General features: G+C 41.5%; 3 protein-coding genes across 3 annotated transcripts; 2 read left to right on the top strand and 1 right to left on the bottom strand.

Annotated features, from left to right (window-relative positions):
* Positions 1–804: 804 nt before the first annotated feature.
* LOC102714575 (aldehyde dehydrogenase 22A1) lies at positions 805–7,137 on the top strand. Its single transcript, XM_006658924.3, has 14 exons — positions 805–1,189; positions 1,284–1,327; positions 2,027–2,131; positions 2,387–2,514; positions 2,705–2,827; positions 3,432–3,585; positions 4,270–4,373; positions 4,457–4,535; positions 4,880–4,975; positions 5,101–5,238; positions 5,655–5,870; positions 5,947–6,138; positions 6,345–6,488; positions 6,576–7,137. The coding sequence occupies exons 1-14, from the start codon at positions 1,075–1,077 to the stop codon at positions 6,729–6,731; spliced, it is 1,794 nt and encodes a 597-aa protein (XP_006658987.1). The 5' UTR covers positions 805–1,074; the 3' UTR covers positions 6,732–7,137.
* A 324-nt stretch (positions 7,138–7,461) lies between these two features.
* LOC121055015 (flocculation protein FLO11-like) lies at positions 7,462–10,775 on the bottom strand. Its single transcript, XM_040526349.1, has 2 exons — positions 10,121–10,775; positions 7,462–7,541 (listed from the first exon to the last, which is right to left on the bottom strand). Exons 1-2 carry the CDS (start codon positions 10,773–10,775, stop codon positions 7,462–7,464), a joined length of 735 nt encoding a protein of 244 aa, XP_040382283.1.
* An 8,626-nt stretch (positions 10,776–19,401) lies between these two features.
* Positions 19,402–20,445, top strand: LOC121055024 (transcription factor bHLH148). The gene is given in 1 exon segment (XM_040526380.1): positions 19,402–20,445. A coding segment is annotated over 1 exon segment (630 nt). The 5' UTR covers positions 19,402–19,569; the 3' UTR covers positions 20,200–20,445.
* The last annotated feature ends 268 nt before the right edge of the window (positions 20,446–20,713 follow it).

Here is a 20,713-nt window from a genome sequence, read left to right as displayed (position 1 = left end):
ACAATATAATAAAATGGACAAATAAATAAATAGTATGAAAAGAAGAAGACATGTCTATACTTGTATTATATGAAGGCTTTTCTCGGACCCCATGTTAAACAGACGATGTAAAAATAGCTTGAAGTTTTTATTGTAATTAAAAATATTTAGATCACGTGTGAAAGAAAAAAATAGTTTAACCATGCAATATGCATAAACAATACACATAGCAGATAAAATTGGATCCTCAAATCTATCCTCGATTTTGCATGAATATACGCTACGCTAGGGAAAAGAGAATTGCAGAAATATATGTGTCCTGGCGCAGGGATACAACACCGGCGTGCTGTTGTGTGTGTGGTAGCTGATGTCATGGGCCATTGCTGCATCCGCACAGTGCGGCACCACGGCGATGCCACATCTCTTGTCACGACATATGTATATTTCCGTAATTTTTTTCTATAGGCATATTCCTATAAAACGGAAGAAAAATATTATTTATTTTTAGGTATATTATATAAAAAAATACTTATAAATAAAGAAAAAGGTTAGAGATGGTGTAAAGCTAATACATCTTACGTTCTCAAACTTACAAACAGAGTGAGGGTAAATTTTAGGATTTTTCTAAAAAAATAGATAGAATAATACAATATTTTACTAGAACAGTAATATATTAAAACAAGCCCTCTAATTTAAATATATAAACCCATAAGCGATAAGGCCATTATCAACCACCCGCGAGTTATACTAGGCAGTCTAGCAGTAGTAATATACGGCGGAGGACACGAGACGATACCACTGGTAGCAGTAGAAAATAGGAAACGGAAAGGCATCACGACTCACTACACTCCACGAATAAAGCTAGCTTTCTCTTGTGTCTGTCTTCCCCTCGATCCGATTCCCCTTCCCTCAAATTTTATTTGTTTGTTTTTTCTTTTTCAATCTTGATGATTTTCTCCCTCCCCCCACCCTCTATTTGTTTAAGTTTGGAGGATGGCATCGCCGCATTTCGTCGTGGACTCCCTTCCCTTCCCTTCCCTTTCGTTTCACAGCTGCTGCTGCTAGCCTAGCCTAGGGTAGGGGTAGGATTGGGCCATGGTGGCGTTGTGGTGGCCGCTCCTGGTGCTCGCCGCCGCCTACGCGCTCTGCCGCCTCCTCCTCCTCCTCATCCCGCCCACCGTCCCTTCCATCGACGTCGACGCTTCCGACGGTTACTCCTCCACTCCACCCTTTTCATTTTGTTTTGATCCCCCTCCGCTTCCCCTAATCAAGGTGAGATCGATTTTGCTTCTGCTTCTGTGCAGTGCTCGAAGACGCCAACCACAACAAGGAAGACAGCTACATCTACGTACGCCTCCCAAATCCCATTTCTTACTTGCTCCCTCTTCTTATTCTCATCTGTACTAGGACGTCCTAGTATAATATGTAGATAGGGGATGCAACTTTACTTCATCTCGTGCCCATTCTGCTGTTTTTGATTCTCCACAACAATTTACCTAGCCTACGATTGCACATCGCATGTTTTCAGTTATGGCATTTCACTTGTTCACCTTCACCTCATCAATAATATTAGCACTAACATTAGTGGACAGATTATAAACAGTGCCTGTCTTAAGCTTCCACTTTGATTCAGCTCTAGCGATTTATTCCAATGCTGTACCACGATGTTGCTATTATATTCACAGGTTGTTATTAACTTTTTGAGAATGCAACATGTAACAGTCTGGTCATCAACTGCATGTAATAAAACATAGATGGATCTCAACTGTTGTTACCTAATCCGACTTCCATTTGCCAAACTCCCAGGCTCAAAATGGCCAAACTGCTTTTGGAATTCTTTGAATTGGTGCGATGAGTCAACTCTGATTTCTGTTCATATAGGTTTCAGAAAAATCACTAGGCACCTTTTTTTTTTTAAAAAAAAGAAGAAGTCAGATTGATTCATTCCAGCTGAGCAAGCTTCACAATGACATGTTATGAGAGCAGAGCCACATGGTTGCTTTCATGTTACAAGCTTACAACACATCCAGTTTATGCTCGGTTGCAGATACCACCAAGGAAGGGGAAAGGAGCTCAGACTGACAAGGTCCAATGCTATGAACCAGCAACGATGAAATACTTGGGATACTTCCCAGCATTGATGCCTGATGAGGTACACTGTTGGCTTGCTTTTGTTAGGTCCTTCAAATACAACATGTACCATAGGTCTAGTTGTCCGCTTCATTATCTTTTTTTTATTAACTGAGACCTGGTTCATCGTTCCTAATTAATTTTGATTTTCTGAAGTAGTGATCTATGAACAAATAAATCTTGTTTTTGTTGTTACTTGTTACTGCAGTTTTTTTCGAACTTCATTAGTGTGACTTCCTATCTTGTTTTGGTTGCCGCTGATTCTTTGACTGATCAGGTTAAGGAGCATGTTTTGCAAGCCAGGAAAGCCCAAAAGATATGGGCAAAAAGCAGCTTCAAGCAAAGACGCCAGTTCCTTCGAATCCTTCTGAAATATATACTTGAACATCAGGATCTGATATGCGAGTAAGGAAATAATTTGAAATGGCATCTTATCTTTAGATTAGTCTAGATGCTATTGGTTGTGCTTTCTACTTTTAAATATCTTCAATTTGTTCACGAAAGCCTTGTCCTGATCAATTGCTTCTTTTGTTCCACTTGATAACGCTTCCCACACATGGAATATCTGAGGGGAAATACTGTTTATGCTGTGCAGGATATCATCCCGGGACACTGGAAAGACTATGGTTGATGCTTCATTAGGTGAGATAATGACCACCTGTGAGAAGATTACCTGGCTTTTGGATGAGGGTGAGAAGTGGCTAAAACCTGAATACAGGTTAGACTCTAAGAAATATTCCAATTTGAAAGACAAAGTAGATTAGGGCCTTGTATACTCTGTCAATGATTATATCAACTTTTTTATGTTAGTTTAATTTTGCTTTCACCACTTTATCTCTGCAATGTATGGGATTCTTTAGTAGCCCACCAGGTGTGGGCATGGGAAATTTACAGCAAACAAACTCTGGTCTTGAATACAAAATGAACTACATACGAAAAGTCTAAAGCCTCAATAGTTGGTATTCTACAGATATTGACTTACAACTTTTGTTTGTTTCTTTCATGGGAGAGAGAGGCATTTTCATTTATACATGCAGCCATGCAGTAATATTCTGTAACATAGGAAGTTGGCAGAATAGATACTGATGCGCTATTGCTGAAGTCTTCCCTTTCTTTACACCTGAGGTCATACCTTAGGGTGTTTGGATGATGTGAGGTACTCAAGGAATTATAGAATTTTGATTTGGATCCAAGTCACCAAATCCACACAGACACTGGAGCTTGTTTTCTCCCAATGAACTCGTGCTTTCTTCAATTATTACCTCCATCTGAATTACAGACAAATATTTCCCCTACCTGCTTTTAGTTTTAATTCTGCTCAGGTCCTGTGGGAGATCGATGCTTCACAAGAAAGCAAAAGTTGAGTTCTATCCACTTGGAGTGATTGGTGCGATTGTGTCTTGGAATTACCCCTTCCACAATGTATTCAATCCAATGCTGGCTGCAATATTCTCTGGTAATGCAGCAGTTATAAAGGTAAGCCATCAAATTGTTGCTCTCCCTCAGTTCATGTGCATGACATTTAGAATTTGAATGGTCAAATTTCCTCAGATTTGAACACTGATAGAGATATTTAGATTAACAGTTTTGACCTAACTTTTCCTTGGTTGATTCTACTTTGTTGTTAATAGTATATTGACATAACTATACTGTACTGTAATTATATCATTAACATTTTTTCTGTGCTAAGCCAAACATATGCATCACTGCTCTGCCATATGAATACTGTCTTTTTCCTGCAAATAAGAACTACTTTTCATTTTAACCATCAAAATTCATTTTTTTTTCTGATTTCTTGATCTAAGCTAAATACTACTCCCTCCATCCCAAATTGATCATCATATAAGAGAAAAAGAGAAATTTCAAATTGATCATTATATAAGAGAAGATAGCCTATTATGCATTAATTATAGTGTGAAAACTCATTTGGTTCACATGCACATTAAATGCTTACATGCAACTATCCAATCAGCTTTGGTGTGATTTGCAAATTCCAATTTTACATGTATACATGTAGCTTGGGATGTGTGACTTTAGCTTTTTCAATGCTAATTAAATAGATTCTTGGTTTTTGTACCCACTTATATGATGATCAATTTAGGATGGATGGAGTATTCAACTCTATTTTGTATATCTGATTAGTAGAATGTCTTTTTGTAGATTTCGGAGCATGCGACTTGGTCAGGCTGCTTTTATTTTCGTATCATACAAGCAGCTCTTGCAGCCGTTGGTGCACCAGATAATCTGGTGCACGTAATAACTGGGTATGAATATCACTGTGTTTTTCTTAGCGTTGAGGATAATTTCTACCATGGCTTACTTGTTTTTTTTTTTGGCTTGTTTAAAGTTTTGCGGAAACAGGTCAAGCTCTTGTATCTTCAGTCGACAAAATAATATTTGTTGGATCACCTGGTGTTGGGAGGATGGTATAGCTTTTCTATGAACTAGTAGTTTCTTAATCTCATGCTAAGGCTGATTTTATGCTGCTGTAGATGTGCTGAGAAGTATTTTGTTTGTATTAAACTTTTCTTGGCTCGCTTTGGGACACTAAATCAATTAGTCGTTTTCAGTTATGCATTTTAAAGCTAAATTCTGTAAAACTGATGTGCTTATATTTTGTATAGGGAGTAAATCTGTCTTCTAAACATATAACTTTTAGCTAAAGCAAATTCAGAGAGCATTGTAAAAATTTAGTCCTTATGTCTTATTTGAACTTCTTGTCCTCGTTTACTTTCCTCTGTTCTAATGTTCAGTTTAATGCTTGCCACAGATCATGAAAAGAGCATCGGAGACATTAATACCTGTAACTCTTGAACTTGGTGGCAAAGATGCGTTTATTGTATGTGAAGATGTAGATTTACCCAGTGTAAGTGTAATTCAATGTTTCTTTGTCATGAACAGCATGTTTCTTCAACAATGTACTAGTTATTGTGATCAGCATGTTTTCTGAAAGAGCACTACAACTAAACCATGGCACTTAATCATTTGAAGGTTGTTCAAGTTGCTGTAAGAGCTGCCCTGCAATCTAGTGGACAAAATTGTGCTGGCGCTGAAAGGTTTTATGTTCACAAGGATATATACTCCAGATTTGTTTCCCAAGTGGTCAAGATAGTCAAATCTATATCTGTCGTAAGTACAAAAAGTTGTGCTCTTAACTCAGTAGCGGTGTGCAATTTGTACTGCCTTCCTTTTGATTTTGATCACAAGATTACAGACCTTCTGTGGCAAATTATATTCGTATGTGTTCTAGTTATTCTTTTATACTGTTATTGCACTAATCTTGCAAGTGCAAAATTGCACATTAAGGGCTAACCCTGGCAGTGTGGTTTTGCATTTCTAACCTTCTATTTAGCTTCATATTGTGTATAGACAGCACTAAATCTTCTGAAGTTTTTCAATTTAGAGTTATCTGAAATATTTAAACTAACCTCTTAGTTTTATAGATTTTTCAGATATTAGTTCCCACTGGATTTTTATTTCATGCTGGTAATCTTCCTTCACACTTATCTTATGGTTTGCTCCACTGCTCTTTTGTGTTTTCCTAGGGTCCTCCGTTATCTGGCAGATATGATATGGGTGCCATCTGTATGATAGAGCATTCTGAGAAACTTCAGAATCTTGTTAATGATGCCATTGATAAAGGCGCTGAGATTGCTGGCAGAGGGAGTTTTGGTAATCTGGGTGAAGATGCAGTAGACCAATTCTTCCCTCCAACTGTCCTGGTGAATGTTAATCACACAATGCAAATTATGCAAGAAGAGGTAAACGTGAAAGAATGCATGATATAGTTTTGAATTAATGCTATTAGTATTACCTATGCTCTTTGCTGATTTACAGGCATTTGGACCAATTCTGCCAATCATGAAATTCAGTTCCGATGAAGAAGTTGTTAAATTTGCCAATGACTCCAAGTATGGTCTTGGTTGTGCTGTTTTTTCTGGCAACCAGAAGCGTGCCATCAAAATAGCATCCCAGCTACACTGTGGTGTTGCAGCAATCAATGATTTTGCTTCAAGCTATATGTGTCAGGTAGGTAATTAGACGTTTCTAGCTCATGTCATATTCTTTGAAATAGTCGACAGAAAACACCAGTGTCATAAGCTTTAGATATTGAAAGATCTCTTGCAGCTCACATGTTTATATAGTAGTGTTTGACACTATGTTCATAGTATTGCTGAAGGCCTGCTTTTCTTCATTGCTCAGTGTTATAAGAATGCTTCTCTTTCTCGTTGCAGTCTTTGCCATTTGGTGGTGTCAAAGATAGTGGATTTGGGAGATTTGCTGGTGTGGAAGGTTTGCGGGCTTGCTGCCTTGTCAAGGCAGTTGTGGAAGATAGATGGTGGCCATATGTTAAAACCATGATCCCAAAACCTATTCAGGTATGTTACATCCTCAGATAAATAATCTGAAAATTTGCATCGCTTGTTTCTTGTAGTTCTGATACTCAGTTAATAAACTTTTTTCAGTATCCTGTCTCCGAGAACGGGTTTGAATTCCAGGAGTTGCTCGTTGAAACTCTCTACGGCCTTAGTGTGTGGGACAGGTTGCGGTCACTTGTCAATCTGTTAAAGATGATTTCGGAGCAGAACTCTCCTGCCAACACCAGGAAGAAAAGCCGATGAGCAGATACGGAGTTTAAGCTCAGAGTTCTGGTGATTTGCTCTTATGATGTTCCCATCGGCGACGGGTTCTTTTAGAAAGCTATCCCCACGCCATGCATCGTGGGGATTAGGACAAGTGCATGGTAGCATTTGTGCGGATGTAAACGCCCTTCAGAATTACTCCGTAGCTTGTTTGCTGAAAAGATGAGACTGTAATTGGAAATGTAAGCCGCCAGCGTTTAGATATTTTTAGAACTTTTGGAAGAATGCCATCATCTGGTTTCAGCTGCAACCTGTAATTCTGTATGTCTTGTGTGAACATTACTGGGTTCAGTGGCGCGTTGATAAAGTATCTTCTGCCATGCCCTGCTGGCGAGCTTGAGGATGTGCTGCACCAGCATCACCATGTGCTGATGATTAAATGCTATGATCCTGTGCCGAACGCTTGCTTTCGCGCAATTACGTGACATGCAGCCTTTTTATCGTGTATGCCTTTGTCTCAGCATTGTTGTTATCATCAATTGATTAGATTCATCCTTGTTCCGTTACTTGATGAGATAATTGCGTTCCGGCAGTGTCGGTGCAAGCGGAAAGTTGGATCGAACTGCTGCCTCCGTCCAGCACTCCAGCTTTGACTGAAATTGAATTGAAATCGTTTTCATGTAGCATTCTAAATGCTTGTATATATCACTGGTACAGTGATATTTCTATGTTTAAAGAAAAAAAATTAAACATAGTTGTACATTGCAGATTAGTTTGCAGCGAAAACCACCGGTTGTATTTCTGCTGCAAATCCAAGTTTACCACAGATCGACTCGTCACGGTCACAGGCTAGTGCAGAAAACCAGAAACACAAAATGATGAGCTAAAGTATTTATGAATGGTGAACAGTGGAGTGGAATCCTTGTCAACCCAAGAAGCGATCCAAAATTTAATGCCAAAGCTAGTCCAATAAATACTACTATTACTAGATGACTAGCAACAGTCCGCTACAGCTCAGCGCTGGAGACATACTAGCTACTGTAGTATATACGTACCGTACGTATTTGCATTCTTTTCTTTGCATATATATACTACTAGTAGGAGTAATATTTTAGCTGGAGTCTGGAGAGTAGTTGCAAGGCGTATGTTCCAGCTGGAAGGGAGCACATGAATTAATAGCGATGCGTATTATTTCACACGCACGTACCTATGTACGTACGTTATGCATTGATATATAGGAATAGGATATGCACGAATGGGCGCGCGTCTGATGAATGAGATTTATGCATACCATTGAAATGTGCTCTCCATGTTTTAATTAGCTTAGAAAAGTATTTTAGTATTCACTCTTTTCTTACTTGTCATCAAGTAGTTATTAAAATTATATTTTTTTTTGTTAAAATAGATTAATATCACTCTATCAACCTACAATTTTAAATCTGATCGACTTCTAGAAGTTCAACAAAAATAATAAATTTATATGTAAATATATGCATTACTAATTTCAGTTTAATTTTTTATACAGCTTGTAAAATTCAATTATAAACCTGCATATTTGTGGAGTGATATATCTAGATAAATCCTTATTGTTGGTTTATTTTTCAATTTTTTTATGACTATTTAGGTGAATATGAAAAAGAAGTGGATGTCCACTAGTGGGATGAAAATTCATCTCCAGCATGTTTAGGTAGATTGTTCTGCGTACAATATAGGGATGGGTCTTGGGTTAATCTATGGGGAATTTAAGACCGATAATAGTTTAACTAAATGATGGAACTTTATATTAAAATAAAAATTAGTTTATTTGTACGCATTCCTGCAGGAGTATATAAAACTGTGAAATGATAGAGATTACACTGAGAGATGCCTTTTTATTTCACATAACAAAATTAAAACGCTAACGTGTTACACAAGGGCGTCCGGGGGCTCGTGCGAGGTGGGTGACTGTATAGGGCCTCAAAAATTATAGGCCCCAAGATTTATAAAGTATACTAATTTTGGGTTTTTAATTAGAAATCAGTATAAGTTGTCTTGTATATATCAACAGTTTAGTTCTTCAAGATTTTATTCTACAAGAAAATAAATGTCCGGTCTAAATTCTAAATTTCTTGAAGCGACATGAGTGTTTTTTCAATACAACAATTGTATAAGCGTCATTAGTTTTTTATTTTATAACTCGATATTAGGCCTCTACTCAGTGTTCTGAACGGGACCTCATATTTTACGGGACACCGCTGGTGTTACACTTATAAACTTATAAACTGTGAAATGAAATGAGTCATTGAGAACGGGTTAATGGACTCACTGGATGAACGGGTCAATGGACTCACTGGATGAATGGATGATGCATGTAGTCGAACCGCGGGCGGCGGCGCAGCTGGTTCGTTGGTTGGCCCAGCGCCCCAGCCAGCCAGACGAGAGATTTCCTCCGGCTGCAGTCAGTCTAGCTAGCTCGTAGGAGTAGCAGCGAGAGCGCGTGGGCGTTAAATGCGCGCGGGCCGGGGCCGGCGACCACCGGCAGCGGCTTCACCAACCAACGCCGCCGCACGTCCATCCACGTCGATCGCCGCGTCTCAGCTGTCACGCACTGCATGCTCTGCTCGATCCCCAATCCTCCTCCAAGCTCCAAAGGCAGCCATAGCCCACAGCTCCGACGATCCCCAACCAACTGCATTTACGCCAGCTAGCTGCACATGGATGGCACTATACTGCACTAGCTAGCTTAATTGCTTCCTCTTCAATTTCCTATATAAACCCATGGATTCTCACTTCAGCTTCACACACCATCACTTAATTCACTACTACTACTAGCTAGGAGTACGTACGTGAGTGAGTGTGAGACTGATCCATCGATAGGTACGTACGTAGCAAATGGGAAGGCTCGTTGTGGGGCTCGCGGCTTTGGCCGTTGTGCTGGCTCTCGGAGCGGCTGCCGAGGCGCGTCGCTTGGACTTGGAGAAGGATGGCTTAGGCGGCGGCGGCTTTGGTGGCGGAGGTGGTTTCGGTGGGGGTCTTGGCCATGGCGGCGGCGTTGGCATCGGCTTTGGAGGTGGTAAGGGTGGTGGTCTCGGAGGAGGTGGAGGTGGCGGCTTTGGAGGAGGAGGGGGCGCTGGTGGTGGTCTTGGAGGTGGTGTCGGCCATGGAGGCGGCTTTGGAGGTGGTTTTGGTGGTGGGAAAGGTGGCGGCTTAGGTGGTGGTGGCGGTGGCGGCCTCGGAGGTGGAGGAGGCGCCGGTGGTGGTGCTGGTGGAGGGATCGGACATGGCGGTGGGTTTGGTGGTGGTAAAGGTGGAGGCGGCGGCATCGGTGGTGGCGCGGGAGGCGGCGCTGGTGGAGGCGGTGGTCTTGGAGGAGGTGCCGGTGGAGGTGGAGGCATCGGTGGTGGCGCGGGAGGCGGCGCTGGCGGAGGCGGTGGTTTGGGAGGAGGTGCCGGTGGTGGCGCCGGTGCAGGGGGTGGCCTCGGTGGTGGTGCAGGTGGAGGAGTCGGAGGAGGCGGTGGTGCAGGAGCTGGTGGAGGCGGCGGAGCAGGCGGTGGTTTCGGAGGAGGAAAGGGTGGCGGTGCAGGAGCCGGCGTCGGTGGTGGCGCGGGTGGAGGAGGCGGAGTAGGCGGCGGTGCAGGAGGTAGTGCTGGAGCAGGAGGTGGTTTCGGAGGAGGCAAGGGTGGCGGTGCAGGAGCCGGAGTCGGCGGCGGAGTAGGCGGCGGTGCAGGAGGTGGTTTCGGAGGAGGCAAGGGTGGCGGTGCAGGAGCCGGAGTCGGCGGCGGAGTAGGCGGCGGTGCAGGAGGTGGTTTCGGAGGAGGCAAGGGTGGCGGTGCAGGAGCCGGCGTCGGCGGCGGCGTAGGTGGAGGAGGCGGAGTAGGCGGCGGTGCAGGAGGTGGTGCTGGAGCAGGAGGCGGAGTAGGCGGCGGAGCAGGAGGTGGTTTCGGAGGAGGCAAGGGTGGCGGTTTCGGCGGCGGTGCAGGCGGAGGCTTTGGTGGAGGAGCCGGTGGCGGTGCTGGCGGAGGATTTGGTGGTGGCGGTGGTGCAGGAGGCGGTTTCGGCGGCGGCAAAGGTGGTGGTTTTGGTGGAGGCGTCGGCGGCGGGCATGGTGCAGGCGGCGGCTTTGGCGGTGGAGGTGGAGGTGGTATCGGCGGCGGACGCTGATCGATCGGGCTCCGATCCATGCATGCGCATGCACGTACATGGCGTGTACGTGTTTGCTTTGAACCGGCAAAAAGCTAGTTAGTGAAGTGCACGTACTAGTTCATTTGTGTTTATAATCTTAATGTATACTCTAAATGGGAATAAGGTGATGGACGGCCCAGATCAATCGGAGACGCGATGATGTCGTAGTATGAGCATGTATGTATGCAAACAAGCCACTAGTATATTGGCAATCCAAATATATAATGTTAGTATTAATTTACTTATGGTCATATTTGACATCTTGATATACAATATATATGTAAGCCATGAAATACGGTAAATTCTACTACTCGCCTGGTGACCGAAAGCAAGTGGCACTGACACGGTACAATGAGTCAATTACAGGTCTGACAAGGTGACAATGAGTCAACGACACTGACGGTGATTTCCCGAGGGTGACGACGATCGACATGAAAAGATTTTTTGTCTTGTAAAAAAAAGAAAAAGAAAAAATATGCAAATAAAAAAAAATATATATATGTTTTTAGTGATTTTAAATTAAATGCTAAAGATAAACTTCAATAAAACCACCACAATTGACTCTAGATTTAAAGTAAAAAAAATTAAATTTTAACATACAAGCGCAGGCATAAGCATAATCATAAAAAAAACGAGGGTTTTAAAGAAAAAGATAAAAATGAGAGAGCTAAGGGGAAGAGTCAAAGCTAGGTCGTTGTTGTCTGACTTTAATTTTTAATTTTTAATTTTAAGTTGACTTTAGATTTTTTAATCATATTTTCGGACTTTAATTTTAGATTGTCAAAAACACATATATTAAATTTTTACCGATAAATTATTTTTCTTTGTAAATATACTTTTGCTTTAAAAAAGCCAAACGATTACACCCATGCTGTATCGTGCAAGCTTGATGTAATTTTAGCCGTTCGACCAAAGTTTTAGATTATTTTCATGTGATTGAAAACAAGAAAGCAACGCAGCTACAGCACCCTATCTTTTTGCTTCCGTTTACGCCTATAAGCTAAATTTAAAATTTTAACATTAAATTAGAGTTGATTTTATGATTTTTTTTACTGAACTTTATTTTTTAGCATTACCTTAATATCGCTAAGAAAACGTATATAAACGTTTTATTTATAAATTATTTTTTATTTATAAATAAGTGATTAAACACCTTTGGTTATACAGCCGCATCTATCGCCTACTCCCTTCGATTTTCTTTTATATTTGATAAATTTAACTTTCAGACTAATGTTCTATTATTCGTGTTATTCAAAAATATTAGATCACTATTAACTTATTTTGTTGTTATTTGGTTAGTTTTAAATATGGTATTTAATTTTACATATTTATAAACATAATTAAATAAAATAAAAGATAAAAAATATATATTTCAAATATAAAAAAATATTAAACATAAAAAACTGATGAAGTATGGAAGAACGTTGTGTTCGTAAGATCATCGCCCCATCTTCTCCGACCGAAGCTCATGGCCAGCTGAACGCCAAGATCGCTGGGCTCCGATTATTACAGGTCCGTTCAGCATTTCATCTCAGCCCACTAAAGGCCCATTTAGTGCCGATACAGAATAATAATGGGCCGTACTGATGATGTGTTTCCCTGGGAGTTGGATTTTCTCGCCGGCGCAAATGCAGACCATCTTCATCTTCATCGTCGTTGCTGCTGATCAATCTAAGAAACGGAACGTAAGATGTTTAATTTTTTTTACTTTAATCATTTGTCTTATTCAAAATATTATGGAATATCATTTATTTATTTTGCTTGTGACTAAGTTAAGCACAACTTGTTATTTTTGTTTTTATATTTGTACTAATTTTTTGAGAATAAGACGAATGGTAACATGTTAGATAGTATTTGTGTACGCCGGCGACCTCATCTATATCTATATGCATTGCGGCGGTGCGCCATGCTCCTGATCGTGTAGTTAAGGATAGGCTAGAGTTCAGTTTCCTCTGACCTGTTCTTCGGCCATGCTCAGTCCACGATCCATTTTATCAGGATTCCGCTTGAGCTGCACCGGCGTGTATCTATGTATACTGGATATGATCAAAATACTGCGCGTTGCATCTCAACTCAAACTCTTTCACTCCATGCATCATGCATATAAATATATGCCATCAGCTGGTTGCCTCATGCATTGCAGTTCAGTCAGGAAGGATACAATGTGATGCCTCCACGGATGGAGACTACTGTGACGCCGGCAACGCAATCCAAACTTGCTACAACTCGTCTCTGCTGCTTGCCTCCTCCCTGCATATGATGGTTGCTCAGAGCCATCCAATCGTCAAGCTTCTACATGAACGGGATGATACATCACACAGTTCAGTGACAGGAGAACATGGAACATGTAGCAGCAGCAGTAGTAAAATTCAGTTTGGTTGGGTTGGATGATCCAACACAAATCAACAGATACTATTACATATCTTATTTCTACTGTCACATTAGGTAGCATACGTTCAGTAATACTACTTCTGGCTGGATTACTGATCACCAGATGAAACCGGGCACATCGATCAACCTCTCTAATAATAATCCTGTTCTAGCTGCCAACGTCTTCTAATCTGACACCCCCAAAAGAGACTCCTATTGAAATGGGGCCGCATCATCATATCTTAGAACGTTGATTACTATTAGATGCACATAATGGACACTGGTAGTTGACATGAAATGTGCTAGTCTAATCTTAATCAGTCCATGCATGATGATGAACTTACCGTTATTTCTGGGACCTAACATTGCAAATAGTGGCCTGCATGTGTACCACATCCCTCTACATATATGCATGCTTGACTTTGCGCGCCAAATGTCATACCCGGATTTAATATAACCCTCTCTAATCAGCCCTGCACATGCATGCATATGCCTTTACCAAGAACCTAAATTGGAGCAATCATTTGATTACTTCTCCAATTATTGGGGGCTGACATGCGTCAGTTAACATATTTCAATCACCTCCTTAGTCGTCAACAGGATTTAAGTCAAAAGGAAGTACTTCTTATCTCATCACATGCATCAGCCATATCAGGAATTTTTTGCAAGGTTTCTTCTTATGCATATATAGTTGTGGATGATTTGTGCTGGATTTTGAGTATGCTTGCAGGTAAAATGCATAGTCCAAGCAGTACACTGTACATGCATTTATCGATAGGGAACGTTAATTTTTCCCAAACTGAAATTTCAAACCTCACCAGGTAGGGGCTGGATTATGGATCAGTGAATGATGAATTGTCCATATCCAGCCTTTAGAAACAGTGTTCTGCACTCCTGCTCCTGCAATGTAGCAGGCCAGCAGAGCAATTACTGTGCGATCCATTGCTAGGAAACAGTTTGCCACTCATTCAATCTGTTCAGCTGCTGCAGCAGCAGCTATACTTACCGACTATTTGTGGGTAATTGTTTCGCTAGAGTTAAAAAATGACTATTAACGATTAAAAATAATTTATGAATAATTTTTTAATTTATGTGCAGTTCTTAGTATTCTAAAAGCAAAAGATAGAAAAATAAATTATGATGATAATACTCAAACTCCAAATTTAAATCGTAAAATTCAAATCTTTTGCTTATAAGTATAAGCATTTGAAAAAAAATATCGGGTTGAAATGACGTTAGATGTCAATAAACAAGTCGAAGAAGAAACATGCTAAACTTGTGAGTTCTGACGATGGTATCTTTAAGAGGGATCGATAAAGAGATTACGCTGTCTGAAGTTTTGCAACATTTACTCTGTTTACTGGTAGGCAGCATTGACCAAAGGAAAAGAAACTTACTGCTATTACTGTCAGTTTATTATCAGTGGGTCTCATGACAGCCATAACCAGGCGCAATCAAAGATAGATTGTCATGTCGTGTCATGGCCAGGATCCATATGTTTATTATGCTGAATGAACAAGGCCAGGCATGTGCCTGAATAGCGAGCACTTTTAAAAAGTTTGGAATTGCACATTATTACAGGCTTTCTTGATCAGTTCAGTTCACCCCCATGCATCATCATCATCATCTCTCTCTCTCTCTCTCTGCGTTGAGAGATGTATGATGATGATTCATGCGCTGGACTGGAGAACGTGCGTCGTGAGGCTGTCAAGCGTCAGCGTGTCTAATGGATTCCTGCTGGTATTGTTTATGGATGAATGGCAAGCAATCGAGCTGAGTTTTTTTTTTTCTTTTTTTCAGGGAACTGGCAGCAGCTACTGTCTCTGCTGGCTGATCCACATGGCCGGCCCTCTGCATTGTCGAAACGATAATTAACCAGATCTTGTTTTGTTTAGCTTGTCCTGTGATTCTGGCATCCGGATAAGGCCTCATGGAGCAAACAGTGTGGTTGGGTTAATTAATTAATTACAATCTCCCTGCCCTGATGAACTGCTGATTAAACTACTCGATCAGAGATTCAGAGGTATCTATAGCTCGCTAGCTGGGGAAACATTACATTAAGAGGAGATACTGTGAGAAGTATGGGGTGCAGTAAATTTAATCTGGGAGGTGAATTGGCATGGCAGGATATATAGATTCTTTGGAATTAAGCTTTGTGAAGTGTGAAGTGAAACAGTCTGGAGTTCTGAAACATGTGTAAATGCCCGTAGGTAGAGCGTTCACCTGGCGTGGCATCGCTGGCATCCACAAAGGTTAACAAAGAGGAGGAGCTTTGCTTCAGCGTTGCAGTGCAGCTTAGTCTCAGAGCATCAGCAGCAGCAGCAGCAGCATGCCTGCCTGCCTGCGTGTTTGCTGCCATCTTCCAGCTGAACCTGCATCTGCATGCACTGCAGCTCAGCTCAAGCAGTCGACGGAGCCATGCATTGCACGCATATAGTGTTACTAACTAGTATTATATCTTCGGTTTGGTAATCCATATGCTGCAGCTGCATGCATCAATTAATAATTAATAATAATCAGCTTCTTCTCTTGATTTGCTTGGTGAGGCTGTGTTCTTTCATGTCGCTGTTTAATTGATCTTCAGGGTGACAAAATGTGTGCGTCGCCGATCATCTATCAACAACAATCGCGTACGTGTCCTTGTTCCTGCTTCATGCGTGCGTCGGCGCTCATGCTTATCTTAAGATGCATCAATCAATGGGTGTTAGCTAAGTAGGTTTAATTAGTTAATAGTAGCATACTCATTGCAAGGCTGCCTAAGCAAACTACTCCTATTAAGCAACCTACCTACTACCAGTTAAGTTTAGTGACCAGGGCAGGCTTTAAGTTCAACTCAAACGTGCCCGAATATAATTGTACAAATTAAACAAAGCAGCATTTCAACATGGCACTAGTTGATTAGTAGTATGGCATTGGTATGGACCAAGCCTTTCTCAAGCTAGTTATAATTAAAGAGGAGGCCCATTCGTTTTTAGATCACATTTGACCTCAGACAAGTCCTGCAGCCGCCAAGGATGAAACTCACTTGGATGTGAATTATGATGATGAATAAGAAGAAGAAAAAAAAAAGAAGGTACTACTTATATCCGTAGCTAGAGAACAAGAAGCAGTACCGCTGTATATATGTACGATCTAACTGTACTACTTGCGTACGACTGATATTATAACTATTAATTAGACAAATAAGATTAAATAGCTGATACAACAACCATTGATTAATTGGACCGTACGAAAATCGGATGGGCATAGCAATTTCCAACTAGTGCAAGAATAATGGTTCTTCCTATGATCAGGAAGTAGGTGGTGGCCTTTGCTTAAGCTTGATTAATAACTGACATGATGATTGTGCTTTGTGCGGACCAAAAATTTGGATACATGCAGACATATGCTTGCATGCCTACTGCTACAGCAGAGCAGCTAGCTTGTACTCTCTCCGGTCCATCTCCATGTGAGCTCCTAGCATGCAGCTAAGCTAGCTTGGCATGGCCATGGCCATGGTTGCTCATCATCAGATGAGGGAGACCAGGGCCCTCCCCTACAGCGAACGCCTAATCATGGATGGCCATTGTTGCGCTGGATCACCAAACACCTACCTATCTTACAACAAGCTGCATGTGCCAACACCAGGGTTCGCGTTACCGCCGCGTCCTCTGCCGAGGCACGGCTTCGGTAAGCCGTGGTAACCGAGTTTAAATTTAAGAAGAATTTAAAAAATTTGAGGAAATTTAATGAAAAAATATATGTTGTATATGTTGATATACAGCGTAGTTTTGTCAAAGAAATTAATGAAAAAAATATATTCCCGGCGTAATTAAAAATCATAAACGAGTATTTCAGGAAACAAAATTAAAAAATAGCCTATTGCAAGTAATATTTTATAGGAAGATGGTCAAGAATATATTGTGTTGAGTCATTATTAATTTACTAGACACTTGGGTACATAATGTTGAAATACAAATATACAACGATGGATATATGAAAAAACGATGGATATATGAAAAATATATATAGAGAAAAATTATACGTGCACCTTAGTACATACATAATAGTTTTATTTGTAATAATGAGTAGTAGGTATAGTTGTGACGCAGTAATTAAAATGAAGTTGTCGTTACTTGTTATTGGAGTGAATTATTTGGTGAAGGGTGATATGCCGGTGTATGTTTGTGTGTTGCAATATCAAGAATTTAGAAAATGTCATGTAAAATTTTCTTATTTTCCCTATAACATGTCCTATTGTCATAAATATAGTCACAAAATATTTTCCTATTTTTCATGTATTTTTTTAGATTTTTTAAAGTTTTTTTTGCATTTGACATCACATCCGTGGTCTCCTCGCGGTAACCGCGGTTTTGGCTACAAAAACCGTGCGGTAAGCCGTAGTAACCGTTGTTCTCTTGTGTTATTCCAGCAAGTAGTTACCGCGGTTTTCGCGGCTTACCATGCGGTAACCGCAGCAAACCGCGCGGTAAGCCGCGGAAACCGCACGAGTTTAAATTCAATTTTTTCGGATTCAAATTCATCACGGTTTTTACGGTTACCGTGCGGGATCCGCGGGAGCGTGGTACCGTGGTTTTGGCGGCTTGCGCAGTAAGGAGAACCCTGGCCAACACTGCCAAGTATTTATGTTGTACTAACCTTTTTCTTTTCTAAATTGTTATATGCATGGAAGGCATACATGGGCATATAGTCACTTTTTAACAAGCACTTACAAATTAACCTAGTAAATTTCTTTATTGGTAGGACAAATTATAGTACGGCAATATTCAATATGTATTTAAATAGATGATGTCACTGATTTTTCGACGCGTGTTGGATTATTCGTCTTAATAGGAAAACCTAAGTAAATATTTTTTAGCTCTTGTTTTAATAAAACGAATGGTGGAAAAACATATAAAAAAAGTTCACTAACACATACTCCGCTAACTAGGGATCCTCAACCCCATATTTTTCGATTTGCCTATGCTTATAAGCTAAAACTAGCAGAGTGTCCCTGTGCAGATTGTGCAGCTAGCTTCGTTATAAAATTTCTTATATATTATAAAATATAAATATTAAAGTGCCAATATAGTTTTAAACTCGGACCTAACTTAGACCTAAAATTTTAGATCTTTCTAAATATAAATTATATTTATAGATAGACTCGTCTCTCGTTATCAATTTTTTAAAAATTTTAATTCAACATTTAGATTTTTCTAAATTTTATTATACATGTACTCTTTTTGTCATTTTTTTTCTTATTTTTAATCAATCTATCAAATTAATAATATCTTTTTTCTCTTGTTTTCCTTCGATTTTCCTTGTCCGACTAAAAACCCGTTATTTTCTCTTTTCAGTCTAATTCCTATTAACGTGGACGTCGTTTCTGATTTTGACCAAAATTTTATATCTTTGTAAATTGTATTCATAGATAGACTCTTCCCTGAATATCAATTACTTTAAAATTTTTAATTCAAGATTTGTATTTTTCTAAACTTTATTACACATACTTTTTATTATTTTTTCCTTATTTTTAATCGATCTGTCAATTTAAAAAATATATCTTTTCTTTTTTTTCTCTTATTCTCCTTTGATTTTCCTTGTCTGATTAAAAAAACGTTATTTTCTTTTTTTTCCTATTAACGTGGATATCGTTTCCTATAGTTTCTATCTTTACCAAGTCTGATCCAATTAACGTGGGATTTGCTGAGGCTTGCAAGTGGGCTCCACCTCCGAGAGCCCACTTAACGATCTCAGCGCACGCACCTACCAATCTCCGGTCGGAGAGTACTGATTTTCTTTGATTCTTTCCAAATATTTTTTATCTGTTTGCTTTCTATTTTTCTTATTATTTTCTCTCGATTAACGTGGGTTTTCTAGCTCATGAGAGCGAACGTGAAGTCTTTTTTTCCTATTACTTTATATATATAATAGATAGATTTAAAATTTTAACTTTAAAATTTAGAAATATAGTTGATCTAGGGATTTTATTATCAAAATTTATTTTTAGTGTTAACTTTTAGATCACTGCGAATTCTATATATATAAATTTATTTATAAATTATTTTATATACAATATTCGATGTTTCTAAAAAGCCACCCAATAAGTCAAGTATACCTCGACCGTTTCCCATAAATAAGGCAACTCTGCCCATGCCAAAGACATTGTAAACAGAGAGTGATTAGAGCATGGAAATGACAAGGGTGATTAGATTAGGCTAAATGGCGGTGTTAATCATGTTCCCTTTAAATTAGAGGCGCTGGCATCACCCACCTCCCTCCCTCCACTGACTCCACAACCTCCTCCGCTCGCCTCGCCATCTTAACCAAACCAACTCCCAACACACCACAGCCTGCGTCGCCCGCCATGGCGTTCACGACGCCGCCTGCTCACGAGAGCCACCGCAGCCGTAAGGCCGCCGTCGACCCTGCGGCCTCCCCGGCGACCAGGTGGCGGACGCGCCGGGAGCAGGAGAGCTACTCCTCCAAGCTGCTCGACGCGCTGCGCCTGGTCAGCGCGGGTGGGGGCAGCGCCGCCGCCCCGCCGCGGTCGGGGCGGGAGGTGCGCGACGTGGCCGACCGCGCCCTCGCCGTCGCGGCGCGCGGCCGGTCACTGTGGAGCCGCGCCATCCTCGCCTCCCGCGCGCGCGCGTGCCGCCGCCGCGCGCTCCGCCGGGCGCGCTTCGGCGCGGCGCCGCCCCCCGCCGTGACCCTGCGTTCGGCGGCGGCGCCCCTGGCGAGCAAGGCGAAGGTGCTGGGGCGGCTGGTGCCCGGGTGCCGGAAGCTGGCGTTCCCGGCGCTCCTCGCGGAGGCGTCGGACTACATTGCGGCGCTGGAGATGCAGGTGCGCGCCATGGCGGCGCTCGCGCAGGTGCTCCAGGCCGTGGCGCCTCCGCCGCCGCCGCCGTGATCTCCACCACCACCTTCATCGTCGTCTCCAAACAAGGATTTGGTCTGTGTCTGTACATGCCTTCTTTTTGTCTTTTTGGAGGGCTAGCTCGGCCATTGTCGTTAGTGAATTGAAGGTGAAAAATCATCAACAACTCACTCACAGTGCTAGTGGTTTGTTTAGTGCTCCAATTTTTGGGTTAGCAGCAAAGCTCGTGCCATCTGCAGTAGTAAAAGCAAGCACTAAATAGTAGTGTGTGTAGCGTAGCACGAGATTTCTTCTTATTTTTCCATACGCGTTTTTGAGTATGCATGGTGAATCCATCAAGAGAGTGATTGCGAAAATGAATGGGATTTTGCATCATCACATCTCATCTCCATGGCTGCCTGTGATCGACTCTGATGCTTTGGGGGAGACCGAAGCCGTCGGCGGCGGGGGGCACGTGGCTGATGGACCAGCTCTCCTCCGCTACGCGACGGCGGAGGCAGCAGCACATGGCGCCGGGGCCGGGGTGTCGTGCGCGAGGGAGGGGGGGCCCATCTGGCAGCCAGTGGCCGCATCTCTTTCGCATTTATATGTGGTACGGTGTTTTGGCGCCTACCCGTCGCGCGGGCTGGGTTCG

This window comes from Oryza brachyantha, chromosome 7 (genome assembly GCF_000231095.2).
Source record: "Oryza brachyantha chromosome 7, ObraRS2, whole genome shotgun sequence".
Classification (NCBI taxonomy): Eukaryota; Viridiplantae; Streptophyta; class Magnoliopsida; order Poales; family Poaceae; genus Oryza; species Oryza brachyantha.
The sequence above is the reverse complement of the archived record's forward strand: the minus strand, read 5'-3'. Positions and strand labels throughout refer to the sequence as shown.